The 23,960-nt window shown below is 44.0% G+C and overlaps 1 protein-coding gene across 2 annotated transcripts; it reads left to right on the top strand.

Moving 5' to 3' along the window:
* Positions 1–1,422: 1,422 nt before the first annotated feature.
* On the top strand, positions 1,423–19,688 carry lnpep (leucyl/cystinyl aminopeptidase). Of its 2 annotated transcripts, none has more exons than XM_052461608.1 (22): positions 1,423–1,844; positions 6,606–6,700; positions 6,827–7,029; positions 7,183–7,294; positions 7,492–7,749; positions 7,974–8,164; positions 8,345–8,483; positions 8,794–8,928; positions 9,055–9,175; positions 9,432–9,583; positions 9,787–9,900; positions 9,998–10,135; positions 10,260–10,400; positions 12,262–12,422; positions 12,506–12,594; positions 12,783–12,966; positions 13,292–13,448; positions 13,545–13,729; positions 14,083–14,244; positions 15,051–15,191; positions 15,390–15,471; positions 15,566–19,688. In XM_052461608.1, the coding sequence occupies exons 1-22, from the start codon at positions 1,823–1,825 to the stop codon at positions 15,695–15,697; spliced, it is 3,114 nt and encodes a 1,037-aa protein (XP_052317568.1). In that variant the 5' UTR covers positions 1,423–1,822; the 3' UTR covers positions 15,698–19,688. The 2 variants fall into 2 exon arrangements, with proteins under 2 accessions (XP_052317568.1, XP_052317569.1); XM_052461609.1 differs by having other exon boundaries at positions 1,424–1,844; positions 10,260–10,391.
* The last annotated feature ends 4,272 nt before the right edge of the window (positions 19,689–23,960 follow it).

Here is a 23,960-nt window from a genome sequence, read left to right on the forward strand (position 1 = left end):
GGGACATCATTTTACTGCATGTGACTCCTGACCTCCTGAACAGTGTGTGTGTGTGTGTGTGTGTGTGTGTGTGTGTGTGTGTGTGTGTGTGTGTGTGTGTGTGTGCATCTGATTGAGAGAGAAAGAGAGAGAGAGAGACAGGCCAGTGTAATAACTCCACCCAAACTCTCTCCTCGGGACCCCAGGTGGTGCAGAATTTAGCTTTTTGCCCCTAGCACTACACAGCTAATTCAAAGAATCAACAATTTATCAAGCTTTGATCATTTGAATCAGCTGTGTACTGTTACTGCAAAAACCAAAAAGAGCACCCCTTAGGGTCCCGAGGACCGAGTTTGGGAAATGCTGGGCTATATTGTAATATTCATGAAAACTAAAATGAGCTTTTTGGTCTTCATTTAAGGTTAGGGATAGGCATAACGTTAGCAGTGTGGTTAGGGTTAGGCATAACGTTAGCAGTGTGGTTAGGGTTAGGCATAACGTTAGCAGTGTGGTTAGGGTTAGGCATAACGTTAGCAGTGTGGTTAGGTTCAAAATCACATTTTAAGAAGATAAATTGTAGAAATAGGCAGGGTGACGACCCACAGGGAGGGTCAAACACAGAGGTCTAACTGTCTTTTAATCACAGGCGGCACCTTAATTGGGGAGGACAGGCTCATATTGTTTTGCATTATCCACCAGAGTGTGTGTGTTTCAATCTGAACAGACAGAAGCCCTTTATTTGCGGTAATAAAGCTGTAGGGCCATAAAGCAGACAGCTTCAGCAGAAGGGATAGTGCTACTGAACCTACAGCAAGAACCTGCTGGTCCTTATCAGATTGAGCACACACCCCACATAAGGAGCCCTATCAAGCACAGGCTTGACCAAGCAAACAGTTGAGTGAGTTAAAACGAAATGTAAAAAAAAAGAAGAAAGAGGCACAACTCAACTGACTCACATAATGTAGGCCAACTGGAGTGTCCCCTGCAGTTGCTAGTGTGAATATTGCACAGAGCCTTTAGAACAGATAAACAAACTACTGACGGCCTACCCCGATGCTGGGCCAATTGTGCTCCGCCCTATGGGACTCCTGATCACCGGCGGTTGTGATACAGCCCGGGATCGAACCAGGGTCTGTAGTGACACCTCTAGCACTGAGATGCCATCCCTTAGACCAACTCGAGAGCCAAAAGTAATGACTGGAATGGAATTTGAATGGTATTTAACACATCAAACACATGGTTTCCATGTACTCCATTCCAGCCACACGTTTGATTTTTCCTGAGAATTAACAACGATATGTGTACGATGAGAGGATGTTCACAACATTTAATAATGGATTCACAAAAAAAGTACATGGATTCAAATTCTAGTTTGTTTTCACAGCAAGCGGTAGGGATTTGTCTTTTCACCTTCGAGCCACCACTCTTAGCCCCGACCAATAGAATTCCGGTAAATACATATGACAGAAATCTGTCAATAACTGCCCGGAGAGAAAGGGAATGGGACGCTATTATTGAAATGCATGGCGAACAGTTTGGACCATCGTTTGGACGATTGACCATATTCATTATTTTATTCCGTAAGCTACTAACTTCATCGATTGTGACTCGTATCTATAATTCAAAAACGTTAAAGCATGGAGAGGAAAGTTGTGGCCGCTCTCTAGTGTCAGAAGTTAGCTAGCAGCCAAGCTAGCTAGCCCACTTAGCCTGGCCGTACAGTCACCTGATCTGACAAGCTACTGATAGCATCGGTCTTTGGTCCGCAGTGGTTCCCTCGTCCTCCAGCGGGGTGTTGTTATTGGTGAAGTGAGGACAGTTCGGCTCGTCCAGATATCTTGTCATGGAGGACCCATTTGACAGTGGTAAGGAATGACGACGCTTGCGTATCCAGCGAACTGCTACCTAGACTTTCTAGTCAGACACATTCTCTGTAGTAACTATCAGTTGAGCTTGTAGTAAGGTTAGCTAGATAGCCGAATGTTTCAAGTCAACAAATGTCAGGCTCTTGATTGCCAAAACTGCTCCCTGGCTAACGGACGAATCAGCAATATATGCACTTATAATGATGGGTGTGTTATCTGATAGACGCCTGGCCTTGAGTACGTACAGTAACTACATTCGGGTTCGGCTGAATAAACCGGGAGTCTCTTAGCTAATGTGTCTTATGTTCTCAATATGTCAGTGTGACATTCACTTGGGGACACAAACACATTCCCCATTCGGGCTGAGGTCAGGGTTGACTTTTGACTCTTGTCACCAGAGGGATTTATTTAGCTAACCCATTTAAAGGCTAGCTAGCTAGCTACATATTAGCCATCTAAAGAGCAGGGAATTTAAATCTTATGGCAGCCAAGTTCCTACTGTTATCTGAGGGGAAAATCTGAGCAAACCTGTTGGATTGAAAAACTCAATTGCACTGACACCCCATCTTCTCTTTGTGCTTATTGGGACATTATTCTTATTGTTCAGCCTTGGCCTACACTTTGCCCTACCAAGGAAGGTGAGGAAATCCAACTCGGATTGGTTTACATTTTCTGCTGCTCGAATATGCTAAATCCTCTTGTTTTAGAGGCTAGGCCAAGCTGTGTTAGTGTTATTTACAGTCTTGACTGGAGGCTGCATTAGTTCAGTAGTTTGTTTATGTTCTAAAGACCCATAAAATGTCCTTTTAACTCAACTGTTTGCTTGGTCAAGCCTTTTGCTTTTGATAGGGCTCCTTATGTGGGGTGTGTGCTCAATCTGATAAGGACCCGCAGATTCTTGCTGTAGGTTCAGTAGCACTACCCCTTCTGCTGAAGCTGTCTGCTTTATGGCTCTACAGCTATATTACCGCAAATAATAAATAAAGGGCTTCTGGTTGTTCAGATTGGAACACACAGACACATATACTGGTGGTCAATACAATCCATAATAGTCAATGGAAACACTGCTACTTAATAGACACCACTACCACACCTACCACTGAGGAAGTACAGTTCCCGCTCAGCCCAGTCAAAACTGTTCGCTGCTCTGGCCCCCCAATGGTGGAACAAACTCCCTCACGACGCCAGGACAGCGGAGTCAATCACCACCTTTCGGAGACACCTGAAACCCCACCTCTTTAAGGAATACTTAGGATAGGATAAAGTAATCCTTCTCACCCCCCTTAAAGGATTTAGATGCACTATTGTAAAGTGGCTGTTCCACTGGATGTCATAAGGTGAATGCACCAATTTGTAAGTCGCTCTGGATAAGAGCGTCTGCTAAATGACTTAAATGTAAATGTAAATGTAGACAGACACTGCTATATTTCTGAGTGCTTTTGCCTAATTGAAACATGTTCCATGTACAGTTGAAGTCGAAGTTTACATACACCATAGCCATATACATTTAAACTCAGTTTTTCACAATAACTGACAATTAATCGGAGTAAAAACTCCATGTCTTAGGTCAGTTAGGATCACCACTTTATTTTAAGAACGTGAAATGTCAGAATAATAGTAGAGAGAATTATTTAATCACATTCCCAGTGGGTCATTAGTTTACATACACTCAATTAGTATTTGGTAGCATTGCCTATACATTTTTTCACTTGGGTCAAATGTTTCAGGTAGCCTTCCACAAGCTTCCCACAATAAGTTGGGTGAATTTTGGCCCATTCCTCCTGACAGAGCTGGTGTAACGGAGTCAGGTTTGTAGGCCTCCTTGCTCGCACATGTTTTCAGTTCTGCCCACAAATTCTCTATAGGATTGAGGTCAGGGCTTTGTGATGGCCACTCCAATACCTTAACTTTGTTGTCATTAAGCCATTTTGCCACAACTTTGGAAGTATGCTTGGGGTCATTGTCCATTTGGAAGACCCATTTGTGAACAAGCTTTAACTTCCTGACTGATGTTTTGAGGTGTTGCTTCAATATATCCATGTAATTTCCCCTCATCATGATGCCATCTATTTTGTGAAGTGCACCAATCCCTCCTGCAGCAAAACACCCCCACAACATGATGCTGCCACCCCCCGTGTTTCACGTTTGGGATGGTGTTCTTTGGCATGCAAGCCTCCCCCTTTTTCCTCCAAACATAACAATGGTCATTATAACCAAACAGTTATATATTTTTTTCGTCAGACCAGAGGACATTTCTCCAAAAAGTACTATCTTTGTTCTCATGTGCAGTTGCAAACCGTAGTCTGGCTTTTTTTATGGTGGATTTGGAGCAGTGGCTTCTTCCTTGCTGAGCGGCCTTTCAGGTTATGTTGATATAGGACTCGTTTTACTGTGGATATAGATACTTTTGTACCTGTTTCCTCCAGCATCTTCAAGGTCCTTTTATGTCTTTCTGGGATTGATTTGCACTTTTTGCACCAAAGTACGTTAATCTCTAGGAGACAGAACGTGTCTCCTTCCTGAGAGGCATGACGGCTGCGTGGTCCCATGGAGTTTATACTTGCGTACTATTGTTTGTAAAGATGAACGTGGTACCTTTAGGTGTTTGTAAATTGCTCCCAAGGATGAACCAGACTTGAGGTCTACAATTTTTATCTGAGGTCTTGGCTGATTTCTTTTGATTTTCCCATGATGTCAAGCATAGACACTGAGTTTTAAGGTAGGCCTTGAAATACATCCACAGGTACACCTTCAATTGACCCAAATGATGTCAATTAGCCTATCAGAAGCTTCTAAAGCCATGACATCATATCTGGAATTTTCCAGAAAATGTTTAAAGGCACAGTCAACTTAGTGTATGTGAACTTCTGACCCACTGGAATTGTGATACAGTGAATTATAAATTAAATAATCTGTCTGTAAACAATTGTTGGAAAAATGACTTGTGTCATGCACAAAGTAGATGTCCCAACCAACTTGCCAAAACTATAGTTTGTTAAGACATTTGTGGAGTGGTTGAAAACAAGTTTTAATGACTCCAACCTAAGTGAATGTAAACTTCTGACTTCAACTGTATGTTATTTCATTAGCCTACTTCAATTCAGAATGCACAAGGCCTACATGGAAAGCCTAACTGATGGGTGAATCTTGTCCTGGACACAGACTGCAGTAGTATGGAAATGAAATGCCAGGAGATTATTCCTTGTTCAGCTGACACAGGTTGTTTTCACTAACGCAGCCCAGAGGAAAGGCCTCTTGCCTGGCCTTATCTGCCCTGAGGCACCATGTATACCTGGTCTGGGCTCTGCCTGGGGTGAGTCTAGTCCCAGCACCACTATGGCCTTGAACTTCAGGTCTGTGTGGCCCTAGCTAAGTCATATATGGTAAACATATAAGTCTGTAGACTGTCTGTGGACCTGTGTCTGTTTGTTTGAAAACAGGAAGAGTCTGGTGAGATGCTGCTGACACTTTCAGTTTCGTTGCTGCTTCAGCTATAACATTAGACCTTGCTGTGTCAATTTGAGGTGCACTCATTTTGGTCTTAGTAACAGTTACCACATTTTTAGAATGGCCTCATTTGACACACTACTAGTTCTAACATGGACTAAAATATTGCTATGGTTCTTATTTTGATCGGGGTATTATTAAATATGTGCCAGCAGCATACCACCCTTCATCCCACTGCTGGCTAGCCTCTGAAGCTAAGCAGGGTTGGTCCTGGTCAGTCACTGGATGGTAGACTAGATGCTGCTGGAAGTGGTGTTGGAGGGCCGGTAGGAGGCACTCTTTCCTCTGGTCTAAAAACAATATCCCAATGCCCCAGGGCAGTGATTGGGGACATTTGCCCTGTGTAGGGTTCCGTCTTTCGGATGGGACGTTAAACGGGTGTCCTGACTCTCTGTGGTCACTAAAGATCCCATGGCACTTATCGTAGGAGTGTTCACCCCGGTGTCCTGGCTAAATTCCCAATCTGGCCCTCAAACCATTGTGGCCACCTAATCATTCCCAGTTTCCAATTGGCTCATTGATCCCTTCCCACCTGTAACTATTTCCCAGGTTGTTGCTGTATATGAGTAAGTGTTTTCAGTCAACTTACCTGGTAAAATAAATAAATATTCAGCTCCATATCAAGGCCTATTAATAGAAGCAGAATACTCTGCAGACCACAGGACTTCTGAATCAGGACTAGATCTGCTGCACGGAGGGATAGGATGAACTCTGATGGCTTCAGTTAGCCTTCTCCTAGTCACTCAGTCTAGGCAGCTGGGCCCTACCAACACGCGTGCATGTTCTCACACAATGGAACACGCGCAATAGAACGTACTAGGTGTATGAGATGCCTTTTTTTATAGTGTCATCGGTTATGATGATACTGGCTCTCTGTTCACTTACACGCAACACCCACTATTCACTGACACGCACTGGGACTTCAGGGTGTGTGTGAGAGCTTTGTTTGCACCCTGCCCTGCATTCACCCACCACTGAATCAGAACACACATAGGGGCTCAGTCCCTCTGCACGGTTTTATTACAGGAGAAAAATGGGACCCTTTACAAAGAGGCACAACGGGACATTTTTTTTACAGTTCAACTACTGTTGTAATTGTTGTTATTGAATTAAATAGTTGACCATTTCTCTGTTTTTCTGAGGAGATACTGGGGAGAATCAAATGAAAGGGAGCTCCACGCACACATGCACGTTTTATTGAACGTGTGTGTGTGTGTATATATATATATTTTGTTTGCTTGTATGTGTACCCAGAGCGAGCGTCCCTGCCCAGGAACATGATAGAGAACAGTATGTTTGAGGAGGAACCTGACGTAGTGGACCTGGCCAAAGACTCTACAGCCTTCCCGGTAATTATATACTATACAACACTGACATTAACCCCTCCCCTCATCACTATTCCCTTTTTTTCTTCCAACTGTTTGATTTTTACATCTTGCCTTCTCTTTTTATTTTCTCTCTTCTTTCTCCTCCAGGAGTTCCCGGCGTTGGACCCAGATGAGGTGGTGTACGAGCCCCGTAGCTCCCGTCTGCTGGTGCGAGGTCTGGGAGAGAACGACCTGGACGATGAGGAGGAGGACTATGAGTCGTCAGCCCGTCTACTGGGCATGTCCTTCATGAACAGAAGCTCCACCCGCAGTCCTAGCTCCTCCCCTTACATCAGACAGGCTCCACCCAGGTTACTTTTCAAGTCGAAATAAACTTGGTTTAAAGTGCATTTAAATATGACAGGCACTTTACAGTAAAATAGAAACAATGAAAGAAGCAATACTAAAGATGGATATTATATTTATAGATTATTAAATAGTTTTATTTGTTGTTTTTTGGCCAGGTCATGTTCCCGCCCCTCTGCCCGTATGCTGGTGGTGGGCGTGTTCATCTTGGTACTGGTCACGTCCATGGCGATGGTTCTCTATTTCCTGCCTGGCTGTACCTTCACTAAGGTGTGTGTGCCTCCTTGCGTTTGTGTGTGCCTCCTTGCGTTTGTGTGTGCCTCCTTGCGTTTGTGTGTGCCTCCTTGCGTTTGTGTGTGCCTCCTTGCGTTTGTGTGTGCCTCCTTGCGTTTGTGTGTGGTTACTGCATCGGCCTCCACAGCTACAGGGTGGTGTGTGTGTTCACCGTGTTGATCCTCTCTCCCCAGACTGGCTGTCCTAAGGCTAACTCCTCCACTCCTATGGAGCTGATCTATCCAAAAAGCACCAATGGGGAGCTGTTTCCTTGGAATGAGCTCCGCCTCCCAGCCAGTGTACGACCTGTAAACTACGACCTCTCCCTGACCCCTAACCTGACTTCCATGACCTTCACCGGCCGCACCATCATCAACATGATTATACAACATAACACCAAGCGTGTCGTTTTGCACAGCTCCGAGATCAATATCATCAAGGCAACCTTTCAGGTAACAACGCTACGAACATTGACTATTTAATCGGAAATGGTAATATTATTTTATTATTGAAAAGGTAACTGTTATTGTTCTTATGTAACTTCCTGTAAGAGTTGCTTTCCCTGTGGAGATAAATGATGTATTACTTAGCAAGGGAAACATCATTAAGCTAGATGTTTTTTCCTAGTTAGATTGTTTCACCTTGTTAAATACTGTTTTTACTGAAACCCTTCCAGGTTGGAGAGGGTAAGAGTGTTGAGGTGAAGGTGTTGGAGTATAAACCATGGCAGCAGATAGCTGTCAGCTTCCCAGGGGATCTGAAGGAAGGCCAGGTGTGTGTGTTAACATTGGACTACACAGCCAACCTTTCACACACCTACGACGGCTTCTATAACAGCTCCTACAATGACAAGACTGGAGCCAAGAGGTATGCAAAACACTCTAAAGACTATTTACTCAAGTTTGTCCTAAAAATAACAACATAACTCGGTGTGAATGCAGTGAGACACATTCTTTAAGTGTGAAAACTTGAGTCTATGTTGACCTTTAGTAAACCTCAAGCCTAGTCCTTGCTCTCTGTGACTGAGTGATTCTATTCAACCCTCAGGGTCCTAGCTGCCACACAGTTTGAGCCCCAGGCAGCCAGAAAGGCCTTCCCCTGTTTTGACGAGCCGGCCTTTAAAGCCACTTTCCTCGTCAGGATCACCAGAGAACCTGAATACATCGCTCTGTCCAACATGCCCAAGGTTGTGTGTGTGTGTGTGTGTGTGTGTGTGTGTGTGTGTGTGTGTGTGTGTGTGTGTGTGTGTGTGTGTGTGTGTGTGTGTGTGTGTGTGTGTGTGTGCGCGAGTGTGAGTTTGCGTGCACCTGTGTATTTTTAAGTTGTCAACACATTTTGTAATGTATATTTACATCAAATGATTATTGGAGATGCTTCACATGAAGAATGCTAGTGTGTAAACCATCTGTTAATGAAACTATGCACTAACTACTGTAAGTCGATCTGGATAAGAGCGTTTGCTAAAATATAGATGTAATCTGTGTTGTGTTTCCCAGGCTAAGACGACTACATTACCCAGCGGCATGCTGGAGGATGAGTTTGAGCAGACTAGTGTTAATATGAGCACCTACCTGGTGGCCTTCATTGTAGCCAACTTCACCAGCATCACTAGAAATGTGTCCAATACACTGGTACGTACAGAGTCCCTGTCCTATGGCCTGCAACACACGAGAATGCAACTCTGTCTACTCTGTGCCTACCCCCCACAACTTTGGTTCTATTGTGTTTATTCCATGTGTATGGTGTGTGTGTTGCAGGTGTCGGTGTACTCTGTGCCAGAGAAGAAGGAACACGCACAATATGCTCTGGACACCGCGTCCAGGTTGCTGCAGTTCTACAATACCGTATTTGACATTGACTACCCTCTGAGGAAACTGGGTGAGAGGAGAGACAGAAACACACAGACACACTCTGCCCTCACACAATTAGCTCAACTGATGAACACATTTTACATGTAGTAGTTAAATAAAGGTTCAATAAAAAATAAAATGAAGGCCAAAAGATGAATAAAAACAATGTGAGGGAAAAGTCTGTCTTCAATAATGTGACACAAAATACACAGTGGTATTGACCCCTCCATGTTTCTGTATCTCGCTCTCTCTCTCCGCTCCTTTCTTTCTTTCTTTCTTCCCAGACCTGGTTGCTATCCCAGACTTCCTGGCGGGAGCGATGGAGAACTGGGGTCTGATCACCTTTAGAGAGACCAGCCTTTTGGTACAAAACCAGTCCTCTCTTCTCGACAAACAACTAATCGCTAACGTCGTAGCCCACGAACTCGCTCACCAGGTGTGTAGACGATTACGCGGCGATGGGGAACACGTGTGTGTGTGTGTGTGTGTGTGTGTGCACACGTCGGCAGTCTTAATGCTGTGTTGACGTTTGGTTAAGAAGCGCTGCTGTTCTTATGCAGTTGCTTTAACAGTGTCTAATGCTCTTATGATACTGTTATAAAGCTGCCGTAACACTCTTCTAATGCCGCCATGTGTCAGTGGTTTGGGAACCTGGTGACGATGCGCTGGTGGAATGACCTGTGGCTCAGCGAGGGCTTCGCCACCTACTGGCAGTACGCATCTCTAATGACAGAGTTCCCACAGCTGTACCTAGTAAGTCGTACCACGTCACACGTGCGTGTAAGTGCTGTGCAAGGGGTCAATGTAGATTAAGATGGCCGCGGTAGAATGACCTCTCTTCCGTCTCCAGGGCAATGTGTTCCTGGAGGAGCGGTTCAAGGCGATGGCCAAAGATTCTCTGAACTCCTCCCACCCAGTCTCAGTGTCGGCCCAGGTGAACACACCTGAACAGGTGTCTGAGATGTTTGACTCGGTCACCTATGAGAAGGTACTTCAATTACATTATTTGCCTTTACTTACAACTTAATTGATTAGTATAGTGAATGATATAGAGTCCTATGGTCACAGCAGTGATGTGTGTTGTCTTTGTGTGTTTGTTTGTTTGTTTCTAGGGTGCGGCCCTCCTGCTGATGTTGAACTCCACCCTGCCAGACGGTCAGTTCAGGAAAGGTCTCCTCGAGTACCTGCGTCAATACAGAGGATCTAACACTGTTACTGACGACCTCTGGAACAGCATCACACGGGTAGCAGTGGTCTGTCTGTGAAACCCTGTCTCTGTTTCCTGATTTTTAGTTATTTTCACAGGTTCCTTATTTTGTGTCTGCAAAATCTAGTGTAGTATCCTTCCCCCTTCATCACCCTGCATGCGTATTGTGTGTGGAGATGTCTTGTCTATTGTGTTAGTACTACTGATGGGGATGATTCTCCAGCTCTCTCTGGCCCAATGTGACAACTAGTAATATAAGTAGTAGGGCTGCCTCTTACAACGACAACAAAAGATTGGTCGACCGAGGAAAAAATGAAACGTGTATTTTTCCATATGTTTGAATACAATCTACTGTATCTAGGCTACTGAGCTTGTCTGATGCTTTAAACACTGTGATTAAAAATGAAGAGACACAAATCACCGTTACGCTCCTGAAGTTGCCGGTAATAGGCTACACCAGCCGTCGGCAACCTTTTCCGTTTGGAGTGCTAAGTTATCGTACCATTTCTACTGATCTGCGTACAAGTTATAATTTTCATATAATGTAAAAGTAACATCCATTGCCAATATATAAAAATACCCAACATAAAACCAACAAATAAAAACATTGCAGCCCGCAGGTAGAAAATATCCTGATAAGTATCTAAGAATCACATTGGCTACGTATGGCCTGTCTACAAGTAACTTGAAACATTGTCAGCTATTAACTTGATCTGGCCCCGATGCTTGTGCTAGCAAACTTCCGACACTGTATAAAATCTGACCATATCCTCCTGATTCCTGCTTACAAGCAAAAACTAACGCAGGAAGTAGTCGTGACTCACTCAATGCGGAAGTGGTCAGATGGCGCAAATACTAAGTTACAGGACTGTGTTGCTAGCACAGGCTGCAATATGTTCCAGGATTCTTCCGATGGCATTGAGTACACCACCTCAGTCACTGGCTTTATCAGTAAGTGCATCGATGATGTCGTGTCCACAGTGACCGTAAGTACATACCCCAACCAGAAGCCATGGAATACAGGCAACATCCGCACTGAGCTAAAGGGTAGAGCTGCCGCTTTCAAGGTGCGGGACTCTAACCCAGACGCTTATAAGTAATCCCGCTATATCCGCCGACGAACCTTTGTAGTCCGTAATAGTTTGCAAGCCCTGCCACATTCGACGAGCATCGGAGCCGATGTAGTGGGATTGAATCTTAGTCCTGTATTGACGCTTTGCCTGTTTGATGGGAAGCACAGCTGTGAGCTGCCCAGTGACACGAACGTACCAGACAAGCTAAATTATTTCTATGCACGCTTCGAGGCAAGCAAAACTGAAGCATGCAGGAGCGCACCAGCTGTTCTGGATGACTGTGTGATCACGCTCTCCGTAGCCGATGTATAACCTTTAAACCCGGTCCACATTCACAAGGCCGCAGGGCCAGACAGATTACCAGGACGTGTACTCAGAGCATGCGCTGACCAACTGGCAATAGTCCCTGTGCCAAGAACACCAAGGTAACCTGCCTAAATGACTGCAGACCAGTAGCACTACAGCTGACTGTTGCAGGGCAGAAATTTGATGAATTGACTTGTTGGAAAGGTGGCATCCTGTGACGGTGCCACATTGAAAGTCACCAAACTCTTCAGTAAGGTCATTCTACTGCCAATGTTTGGCTATGGAGATTGCATGGCCGTGTGCTCGATTTTATACACCTGTCATCAATGGGTTTGGCTGAAATGGACAAATCCACTCATTTGAAGGGGTGTCCACATACTCTTGTATGTATAGTGTATTTGCCACTGCTTGACTAAAAAATGTTCTTCAACCAACAGCCTATCGATCAAACAATCGACCAGTTGATTAAATTGTGTTAGCCCTAATTAGTGGACATATATCATTGATTATTGTTTCTGGATGTGCCAGGTCCAAGTGCTTCCCCAGCAGGAGAGTGTGTCAGACATGATGAGAACATGGACACTGCAGAAAGGCTTCCCATTGGTTACCGTCAGCCGCAAGGGTGGTGAGGTGACCCTCACACAGGAACACTTCCTGCTCTCCACAGACAACACCACACACACCTCCAGGTGAGATGCATGCACACACATATGCACACACACACACACACACACCAACCAACCAACCTGTTTTTTGTTGTTTTTTTCCTCAGCCTGTGGCACATCCCTGTGACATATGTGAATGACAGCTGTAGCTCCGCCCCTTCCTGCAGACAGATGTTCACTCTGAGGAATAAGACAGGTATAACACATTCAACTTCTGTACATTGAGCTGGGTAGCTGTCATTTAGTTTGACTTAATGTTATGCATTGTCTAGTTCGTGTGTCAGGCTTGTATAGTACTTAGTGATGTTTGGCCTGCTGGTTGTATGCTCTGAGGTAAGAGCATGTTCATGTGTCTGAGTGCATTGTTCTGTGTTTTCCTCTTAGCGACTCTGAAGGTGTCAGAGAGTGTTAAGTGGCTGAAGTTGAACTACATGAACACAGGCTTCTATATAGTTCACTATGGAGACGTGGGCTGGGCAGCTCTCATAGACGCTCTAAAGACTGACGTCAGCACACTCACACCCCACGACCGCGCTTCGCTCATACACAACATCTTCTCCCTGTCCAGGTCAGTGTGTGTGTTTGTACTGTGGTATGGTCCACTCAATGGAGGGAAATAATCGCTAGATGATATCTCTCAGAAGGATGGGATTTCATTTTTTTCAGGCTGTGGTCGTTGCTGTAAAAAAGAAATGTGTTCTCAGTCAACCTACCTGGTAAATAGTTAAGAAATTGATTAATTGGAGGCCTTTCTTAATACTCTGCCTGGACTTGTACGATTACCTGAACATGTCTATATGTTAGATGTTTTGGATGCTCCACTGAACAGACAACGGACACAAATAGACTAAATTGATTCATATCTATTCATTTCTTTCTCTCCCGCTCATCAGGCTGGGTCGTGTGTCCTTCCGTCAGGTTCTCAGCCTGTTGGACTATACTACCAATGAGACTGAGACTGCTCCTCTGACAGAGGCACTATCACAGCTCAGCTCTGTCTACAGACTACTGGACAAGAGACCGGAGCTAAGACTGGTGGCCCGCATGAAGGTACACACTAGATTGTCAGGTACCTTGTTGTGGGGCCTAGTCCCACCATTTGGGACAAACTGACTATGCTAACGTTCTCTTTGTAATGTGTGTAAGGCGTACATCTTGGGTCATTTTGGCCCTCTGATGGACAGTCAGGACTGGGGAGTGGAGGAGAGCGTCTCCAGTCAGGCGCGGAGGTCAGCCCTTCTAGAGGTGGCATGTAGTCTTGGACGGCAGAACTGTACTGACCAGGCCACGGCCCTCTACGAACAGTGGACCAACTCCAACCAAACCAATCGGTACATGCATGGACTGAATGAAAATTGTTCAAACGATGTAGTAAAACAAGATTATATTTTGGGTTATGATGGGGTGCAACAGTTGAACTAAGCTCATGAGGCATTTATGAGGCATTTATAATATTCTTCAAGAATCAATGGCTATATATCATGAATGTAAAAGGTCCAAAACGTATGTATTTATCGTATATTGCCCCTCTATGGATATAAACAATGAAGACAGGCTTGCTTGTTAAAAAAAATATGTACCATTAGATATTTTGGCTGCCATTGTCTTCATCAGAAATGAGTAAAGCTAGTGATGTGTTCTATAGTGATCTTGTGGTAATGTAGTGATGTGTTGTCTCTTCCAGCATCCCAGGTGATCTTCAGCGAGTGGTGTTTTCTGTAGCAGCCCAGTCTGACTCTGGTTGGCTGTCTCTGCTGGACACCTACAGACTCACCACTTACGACTCGGAGAAACGCAAGATACTGCAGGCCCTCGCTTCCACACAGGACCCACGACGCATCGTATGGTGAGGGAGACCGCGTGTGGGTGTGTGGGGGGGTACATGGTAGAGGTCTTCACGGATCAATAGGCTACAGTCATAGCCTCCGTGTGGGGAAAAGGTTAGGAGATATCTAATCAATGATGGAATGGAAAGTTAAAGGAGAAGGACGAGCTACAACAATCAAGAGCCAACAGGTAGGCTGCTACTTTATATTCTGAATGGAGTTGTTGTTTGTAACTTTAGGATGAGAAAGCGCATGTAGCTTCAATTAGCCTAGATGGTTAGTTAACCAGGTTCTCCTGGTTTGATGCAGTCAAGACGGGTACTATGTAATCATATTGGATGATAAATAACTTAGCTACAGTATGGCAGCTTTTAGTCTACTATAGTGTGAGTCTGCTTGTTTGGTTGCGGTCTCTCTCTCCCTCCCTGTACCCTGTGTCACCCGCACAGCACGGCCCATGCTAGATCGTCACCTCTCTCTACCTCCTCGCCAATGTGCTTAATCAGCTCTGGGTTAGTAAAGTAGCTTAAAAATGTATTTTTCTGCTGCTTCCCTCACTCGGGTCGGGTCTGGATCCGACGAGGTCTAAACGGAACCGATCTAGTTGTCCCCAGGTCCATTTCAGAACGGGTCCAGCTTTTTGGACCAGTGAAGGCCTCTGATTAAGTACCATGGACTAATCAATATACAGACAATTAACTGGCCAACTTAACCTCTACCCATTGGTTGTGCGGAGAGTCACAGTTGTAATTAAGCTGTTCCCAGATAAGTTTGTAGCGGCCTGTGGTGTGTGTCTCTGCAACACTCTAAACACATCCTCCTTCAGGATTCTGAGTACGGTGCTCGAGGGAGGGATTATCCACACCCAGGAGCTGCCACTGGTCATCAGCACTGTGAGCGACGGCTTCGCTGGCCACTTGTTCGTCTGGGACTTTGTCAAAGAGAGCTGGGACAGGATCATAGAGAAGTGAGTGCCCCTAAAGAATAAGATCAATTATACGTTTACATACTTACACCGTCAACATACAGAAATGGACACATAAACAATACAGTTTCCCAATTAGAATCTATGGCCCTGTTTTGATTGCATGATGTGGAGATGTGGCCTGTTTGGATTGGCTGTTGTGAAGATGTGGCCTGTTTTTAATTGGCGGTGTGTGTGTAGGTTTCCAGTGGGGTCCTATTCCATCCAGAGCATCGTCAAGTCCACCACCTCCCAGTTCTCTACTCAGACACACCTGGAGGAAGTGAGCTGACACCTCAGAACCATGCTGACTATATAATGTCTGTGTATCAGATGCATAGAGTCCTCTTCTCTCATGTCAACTCTTGTCTGTGTAGGTCCAGGGTTTCTTCTCCAGTCTGAAGGAAAGGGGCTCTCGGATGCGTAGCGTCCAGGAGGCTTTAGAGACCATCAGACTGAACCAGCACTGGATGGACAGGAACCTCGCAACACTTAGAGACTGGCTCTAACATGGCAACTGTAGACCCCGACAACCCGCTCTGGGGACCTCATATTCCCCTTATTGTTCCTACTTTTTAAAACTACTTTTCGCTAGGGGTGGGCACAGTTAATCGAATATCTGGATATATACGGACAGACTTGAGTGTTAATTTTTGGAAGAATCAAAATTAGAAGCTTTTTTTTTTTTTTATCAATGGAAAAAGCTTTGTCTAAATTAAGCAAGGCAACAGTAAACATGTTGTCCCCCACAAATTATGCAGAAATCTAAATGGCAGAAAATCCATCATGGCGGGTCTTATTGTCTTTGTGAGGAGAGGAACCTCTGTACCGGATGTCATGACATTAGGTCAAACGGGTGAGGGGCGTGACCTTTCATAGTTTGAATTTTCAATCTTGTTATAGCGCCACCAACTGGCCATAACTGTAATTTTGTAAATGCCGTATCTCTATGGCAATACGCATTATTCACCCAAGTTTCGTCAATCGGACCAGTGCTATCTGAAATATTGGGCGTAAAGACAGATCGGGGAGGACAATTATACTTTTTTCTTAAATACATTTTTACCTACAAGGATATACAGATAACTGCCAAAATAAAGTACACACCAACATAGTGTCTTAATAGGGCGTTGGGCCGCCAGAACGGCTTCAATGTGCTTTGGCGTAGATTATACAAGTGTCTGGAACTCTATTGGAGGGAAGAGACACCATTCTTCTGTGAGAAATTCTATAATTTGGGGTTTTGTTGTTGATGGTGGTGGAAAACACTTGTCTCATGCAACGCTCCAGAATCTCCCATAAGTGTTCAAGAACGGGTGACTGATCCACCCACCCACACTCTTTAAACCCCCTATGCTCCTTTGACACCCCTCTTTCAAAGTAACAGATCTCTTCTAGCCATGGTAGCCAAAATAATGGGCAATTGGGCATTTTTATACATGACCCTAAGCATGATGGGATGTTAAATGCTTAATTAACCCAGGAACCACACCTGCTTTTTAATATACTTTGAATCCCTCATTTACTCAAGTGTTTGCTTTGTGTTGGCAGTTACCTATACCATGACATATGAAATTCTTAATTTAATAAAACAATATTTTGAATGTAGCTAGTTTTTATAACGGTGTGTTGCGCTACTGCTGCACATTTTAGGCCTCCAGGCTGCCCTGACATCGGCATTCTAGTTTTCCCATTTCAAATAGCGATTTACAGGCACTCATCTTACTGAGTTTTCACAATACCTGACAGATCATTGAAAAAGTCTCGCCAGAAAACCTTTTTGTGACAGAATCGGTTCCATCTTGGTGAAAATCAGACTTGCTGTTAGCCAACCTCCTGGAGGAAAGCAGCATGTCCGCTGTTTACCTCTGCCATGTGCATTTTCCTCATTCTGATTGGTCGGCAGTCAATATCCGGATATCCGAAAAAGTATCATGATATATTACTTGAATAGTAAAGTAATTTCAAAGGCCCATCCCTACTTTTCGCAATGATCAGAAGTAGTGCACTTTACTGTATAGGGAACATGGTGTTATTTTTAGGCTTGTCCTATGAGTTTATTTAGCTCAGGGTGAACTCAAATTCCTCTCTATGCTGTCGAGCAAACTTCCCCTACAGCTTTCACCACGACACCAAACTCGACGTGCTTCACATTGTATGCAGGTAACTCGCCCCTTCCGCCACCACATAGTGTATGTGTAGCAGCCACCTGAGAAATAAGGAAAGGGAATACAGGAAGAGAACATGCTGTGTGTCATCAACGCTGGCCACGTGTCATCAGTATGGGTCACCTGTGAAACTCATGGTGCAGTGACTAACTGCTCTCTCAGGCCCTGGCCCTGACACCAACCTCCTCATGACTGTCCTACTGACTGAACAGTGGGGGAGATGGGAGAATGACTGTTGAAGGTCAGAGTTGGGCTACAGAGCTGATACACAATACTACCCAGGCTTCAGCCAGAACATGTACGGCTACCAGTAACATGGTGAAGGAACATGAAAATACCTTCTCACTGTTTAGATGCTCCCAAAGTTCTACTGTACCACATTTCCACCACTAGGTCTTTTATTTAGACCTCAACAAGTATTGGTTGGATAGTGGGAACGTTGCTGAAACGTTGTTTGATGAATCTTGAAGCATCTCCCCCCCCAGCACTCCCTGTGAGCACTTCTTCTGTTGATGTAACTTTATTTGTTACATTTTGACAGTTAAAGGAAAACTCCACCCAAGATTGATCTTTTGGTATTTATTTCATTAGTCCATTGTTGATCTGGTCCCAAAACCGCTTTTCTACTTCCCCTTTGCATATGAGGCGATCTGTGTACAGAATATTTCACTCTCACAATGCTTGTAAAGATGTAATTATTATTATTACTCCCATCTCTACCTTGGTTTTTGCTTGTCCTATTTTGTGTGAGCAGATCTCTCACTTGTTGTTTTAAGTTTGGTTTCTGTTGTGTGTGTGTGTGTGTGTGTGTGTGTGTATATAGTGTGTACAGTGTGATACCACGTAGACATAAGAGTCCCGATCAAATGGTTTTGTTTTTACTAAACAATGACGTATACTGAGTTATAATGTTGGCTCACTTCAATGCCTCATGTTGGAAAATGGCAGGGTTTCCCAAACTCACCAAAAAGGTGAATGTTGTGGTTAATATACAGGGTCGTCTGATTATCTCTCTGTCTTTTCCATTAAAGGACTTGACTGTGAGGGACCCAACAGTGTTGCGTCTGTAGAGCTGTGTAGAGTCGTTTTCTATGCCGTGTCTGTAGTCCAACAAAGTGTGGATAATCAGAAAGTAATTTCACCAGTTTAAGTTCTGTGATTGGTTAGCCTGGCTCAGTCAGGACTAGGTTACGCTGTCTCGCTGTGTGTGAGGTTTATGGTATTCAGTTCTGTATGGTAGCCTTGTTGACGTAATTGTTTCAGCCTCCCGGCTGGCTCTGTTAGAGTTCCCTGTAGGAACAGATCTAGGGCCAGTTACCACCACCAAAGCCAATGAAGACCCTGGATCTGTGTTTAGGGGCATCTTCATGCTACCTCCTCTCTGCTACAGCAGCACTGGTCAACCACTGAATGTCCCGAAGGAACTCTTCTATTACAAAACAGCATGACCAATGACTGTCTAGCTAGCTCCTCTTCTAATCTAAAGCCTCAGATGTCTGTATGTCTCTTGTTGGTACTGGCTCATTTCTGAAGGAGGATTCACTTCCCTGTCTCACTCTGAATGTTATGTCATGTTGAAAACATTGGAAAAACCAGGTCATATTGGTGGTTATGATATTTATTTTTTATTTAACCCATATTTCACCAGGTAAGTTGACTGAGAACACATTCTCATTTACAGCAGGGACCTGAGGAATAGTTACAGGGGAGAGGGGGTATGAATGAGCCAATTGATAGCACTATGAAATCAAATATGGTAGCTTTGGTACAGAATTGTGAATGATATTGTTGATTTTTAGATGTTAATCATTCACTCACTCACCAGAAAACAGCCTGTACTGTACCTCAGAGCTCAGGGAGATGTTAGTAACTGTTAACTCTTCACTCAACCTACTGGCATAAAGCCTACCTAACACTGCCACAAAGATGACATGTTATATAACCAGTCATCATTACAGCTGATGCAATCTCATGAAAATGGCCTTTTCCACTACCATAACTCAAACTATTATTTAGGTTTGTTAGATTTTATATCAAGTTAATTAGCCAAAGCCGACATAATGACTGCTTGTTTTCTATGTCAGTCTTACGACAGTGTTATAATGCCTTATGACAGACGGTTTAGGTGAAGTGTATGAAGACCCAGGTGGAGGTGGCATGTCTCTAGATTATGATTCTGTTAGTGTATTCCTATGCCAAGCTCACCTTGAGGTTGTTGCTCATCATTTTAAACTTTTTTTTTGCACTGGGGTTGAATGATGGTGAAAAATGTAAGGCTCTTCATGCCATGAAAAATATATATATATGAATAAAATTGTTTTCTGGACTTTCATTGCTCTGTATTTTGTGTTCAGCGGGTCAAGTGTTAGCTTGGGATTTATCCAAATGTGCTTCAGATAGGAATGTAATGTAGACTATAGAGTTGTTAGGACTGTATGCTTAATTACACAACTAGACCACCAGAGGCTGCTCTTTCCCCCCTCTCCCAGTGACGTCTCACTGTCTTCAGTCTTGCTCGTCATATTTGTGTGGTGGAGGGCTCATTTTAATACACCATAGATCATGTGTCTTATCATTACTTTTCCCCACCACGAAAACACAATCTTTAAGATAATTTCTGTCATGTTTTGTACTCCAGACATGCACAACTGCACCACCTATCGCACCTTCACAAAAAACATGAAGACATGGCTAAAGGCCAATCCGACTTGAACATAATCCCTAGCTGTGTATTTCAATTTTCCACGTGTGTAGTTTGTGAGATGTGGAAACACTGTTGCTTTTGTGTTTTGTGCTATTGCTGTCAGCATGACACGTGTTGCTTGTCCTATGTTGCTCTGCGTGTGCTCACTACTCATTGTTTTTAATAACCTTCCCAGGGACTGCAGTTGAAAATTAGCCGGGTAGCTAAAACCGGCACATGTACTGAAACGTTGATTAATGTGCACTGTCCCTGTAAAAATAAACTCAATCAATTCCTGTCATACACTGGAAATGGGGCTGTGTAAAAAATAATTCACCACCCCGTATCACGGAAATGGTTCGCTCCTACAGAGCAGTGGGTTGCTATATAAAGCAGGCATTGAGGCATTGTTACTGCTCATTTGAACTTTAGGTTACTCGTTTTGCCCATTCTACGCGGCTTTGAGCGTGGTATTATCATTGGTGCCATGCGCGCCGTTCACAGAAACGGACAACCTCCTTTTCACGCACGATAGTGTCTAGGGTTTACTGAGAATGGGGCGACAAAAACAAAACATCCAGTCAGCGGCAGTTGTGGGTGAAAACAGCTCGATGAGAGGTCGAAGGAGAATGGCAAGAATTGTGCAAGCTAACAGGCAGGCCACAAACAGGAAAATAACTGAGCAAAACGGCATCTCGGAACGCACAACGATCCTTGCCACGGATGGGCTATTGCAGGAGGACACCACGGCGGGTTCCACTCCCATCAGCTAAGAACAAGCAGCTCCAATTGGCACACGATCGCCAAAACTAGGCAATTGAGTGGAAAAACATTGTCTGGTCCAACGAATCCCGGTTCCTTTTGCGTCATGCTGATGGCAGAGTCAGCATTTGACATAAGCAGTATGAGTCTATGGCCCCATCCTGCCTGGTGTCAACAGTGTGGGGATTGTTTTCCTGGCACACGTTAGGCCCCCTAATACCAGTTGAATAACGTTTCCATGCCCCAAAGAATTCAGGTCGTTCTGGGGACAAAGGGGGTTCTGTGTATATCCACAGAAAGTAAAAACACTACTTAAAGTTGGCCCCAAAGTAACATTACTCGGCTGTACATGGTAACTACATAATTGTATTTGTAATGATATAAATGGGTGGCATTTAGATTTCCTTGAATTAAACTTACATGTAACGACAGACATTTGTGTTTACAGTGCATTTGGAAGTTATTCAGACCCCTTGAGTTTTTCCACATTTTATTAGGTTACAGTCATACTCAAATGTATTTAAATAGTCTTTTTCCCCCTCAATCTACACACATCTAAAAACATGTTTTTACATTTTTGCTAATTTATTACAAATAACATCACATTTACATAAGTATTCAGATCCTTTACTCAGTACTTTGTTGATGCACCTTTAGCAGCGATTACAGCCTTGTGTATTTTTGGTATGACGCTACTAGCTTGGCACACCTGTATATGGGTAGGTTCTACCATTCTTCTCTGCAGATCCTCTCAAGATCTGTCAGGTTGGATGGGAGTGTTGCTGCACAGCTATTTTCAGGTCTCTCCAAAGATGCTTAAATCGGGTTCAAATCCAAGCTCTGGCTGGGCCAGAGAGATTTGTCCCGAAGTCACTCCTGCATTGTCTTGGCTGTGTGCTTAGGGTCGTTATCCTGTTGGAAGGTGAACCTTCGCCACAGTCTGAGGTCCTGAGCACTCTGGAGCAGGTTTTCATCAAGGATCTCTCTCTCTACTTTGCTCCGTTCATCTTTGCCTCGATCCTGACTAGTCTCCCAGTCCCTGCTGCTGAAAAACAGCCCCACAGTATGATGCTGCCACCACCATACTTCACCGTAGGGTTGGTGCCAGGTTTCCTCCAGATGTGATGCTTGGCATTCAGGCCAAAGAGTTTCATCTTGGTTTCATCAGACCAGAGTATCTTGTTTCTCATGGTCTGAGAGTCCTTTAGGCGCCTTTTGGCAAACTCCAAGCAGGCCGTCATGTGCCTTTTACTGGGGAGTGGCTTCTTTCTGGCCACTCTACCATAAAGGCCTGATTGGTGGAGTGCTGCAGAGATGGTTGTCCTTCTGGAAGGTTCTCCCATCTCCACAGAGAAACTCTAGAGCTCTGTCGGAGTGACCAATGGGTTCTTGGTCAACTCTCTGACCAATGCCCTTCTCCCCCGATTGGTCAGTTTGGCCGGGCAGGCCAGCTCTAGGAAGATTCTAGGTGGTTTCAAACTTCTTCCATTTAAGAATGATGGAGGTCACTGTGTTCTTGGGGACCTTCAATGCTGCAGAAATATCTATGCCTCGACACAATCCTGTCTCCGAGCGCTACGGACAATTCCTTGAACCTCAGGGTTTGGTTTTTGCTGTGACATGCACTGTCAACTGTGGGACCTTATATATCCTCTATATAGACAGGTGTGTGCCTTTCCAAATCATGTCCAATCAAAGGAATTTACCACAGGTGTACTCCAATTAAGTTGAAAAACATCTCATTGCAAAGGTTCTGAATATTTCTGCTTTTTCTTTTAAACATTTCTAAAAACCTGTTTTTCGCTTTGTCATTATGGGGTATTGTGTGTAGATTGCTGAGGATTGTTATTTAATCAATTATAGAATAAGGCTGGAGCACAACAAAATGTGGAAATGGTCAAGGGGTCTGTTGTTTGTTTTTTGAGTGTATGTGGGCTAGCAAGTGGGAAATTGTTTATATAGATAGTTAACAGAAGGGGGCCTAATATTGACCCTTGTGGGACCCCAATGTTATAGTAAATAGAGTCTGACTGAGTGTCCCCCAGACAAACCCTTTGGCTTCTATTATTCAGATAGGAATACATCCAACTAATGGCTTCCGTGGACACATGAAGGGAGGATAGTTTGGATAACAGGACCTCGTGATTCACAGTATCAAATGCCATCCAAAAAGACATCGCCGACTTCACCACTTATATCCAGTTTAGATTTAATACCCTCCAGAAAATGGCAATTGGCTGTTTCGGTAAAATGGTTAGTTCTGAATCCAAATTGCATTTGATATATGGAGTTGCCCTGATTGAGATGATCAGTCAGATGATCAGCCACCCTTGATAGCACTGGAAGAATGCTTACAGGTCAGGAGTTTTCCACCAGTGTTGGGTCACCAAATTTTAAAACATGACATTTTCATACACAACTGAATGCAGTCAACCGAAATGTGTCTCAACCCAACCCCTTTCAATCAGAGAGCTGCGGGGGACTGCCTTAATTGACGTCTTGCTCGAGCAGAAAGGAAGATTTTTCCACCTTGCAGGCTCGGAATTCAAACCAGTGGCCTTTTGGTTACTGGCTCAACGCTCTTATCTGCTAGGCTACCTTAGCCCTACATGTTATGTACCCAACTTCTTAGGGCTAGGCGTCCAGCTAGCGCGACAACCTCCAGTGAAACTGGAGGGCGTGCAATTCAAATAAATAATCATAAAAATGTATTATGGATATGAAACATTTAGGTACATACAAGTGTCTTATATTGGTTGAAAGCTTACATTTTTGTTAATATAACTGCACTGTCCGATTTACAGTAGCCATTACAGCAAAAGCATGCCATGTGATTGTTTGAGGACGGCGCCCCACATCAAAATATTTTACCACGGGCACAGGTTTAATAAATTCAGAATAGCGATGAAATATTCACTTACTTTTTGAAAATCTTCCTCTGAAAGATCTTGTCATCCAAAGGGTCCCAGCTATAACATGTGGTGTCGTTTTGTTAGATAAAATCCTTCTTTATATCCCAAAAAGTCAGTTTAGTTGGCGCCATCGATTTGAGTAATCCACTCGTTCAACATGCAGAGAAAGGAATCTGAAAATCTACCCCTAAACTTTGTTTCAACAAGTCAAAATATGTTTCTATTTACTCCTCAGATACCCTCAAAT

This window comes from Oncorhynchus keta, chromosome 14 (assembly GCF_023373465.1).
Source record: "Oncorhynchus keta strain PuntledgeMale-10-30-2019 chromosome 14, Oket_V2, whole genome shotgun sequence".
Lineage (NCBI taxonomy): Eukaryota > Metazoa > Chordata > Actinopteri > Salmoniformes > Salmonidae > Oncorhynchus > Oncorhynchus keta.

Coding starts and splice junctions, on each gene's coding strand:
- lnpep (XM_052461608.1), top strand. CDS start 1,823: ATGGAGGACCCATTTGACAGTG. Junction 9,901..9,997: donor AGTTCCCACAGCTGTACCTA/GTAAGTCGTACC, acceptor TTCCGTCTCCAG/GGCAATGTGTTCCTGGAGGA. Junction 10,401..12,261: donor GCATCACACGGGTAGCAGTG/GTCTGTCTGTGA, acceptor TGGATGTGCCAG/GTCCAAGTGCTTCCCCAGCA.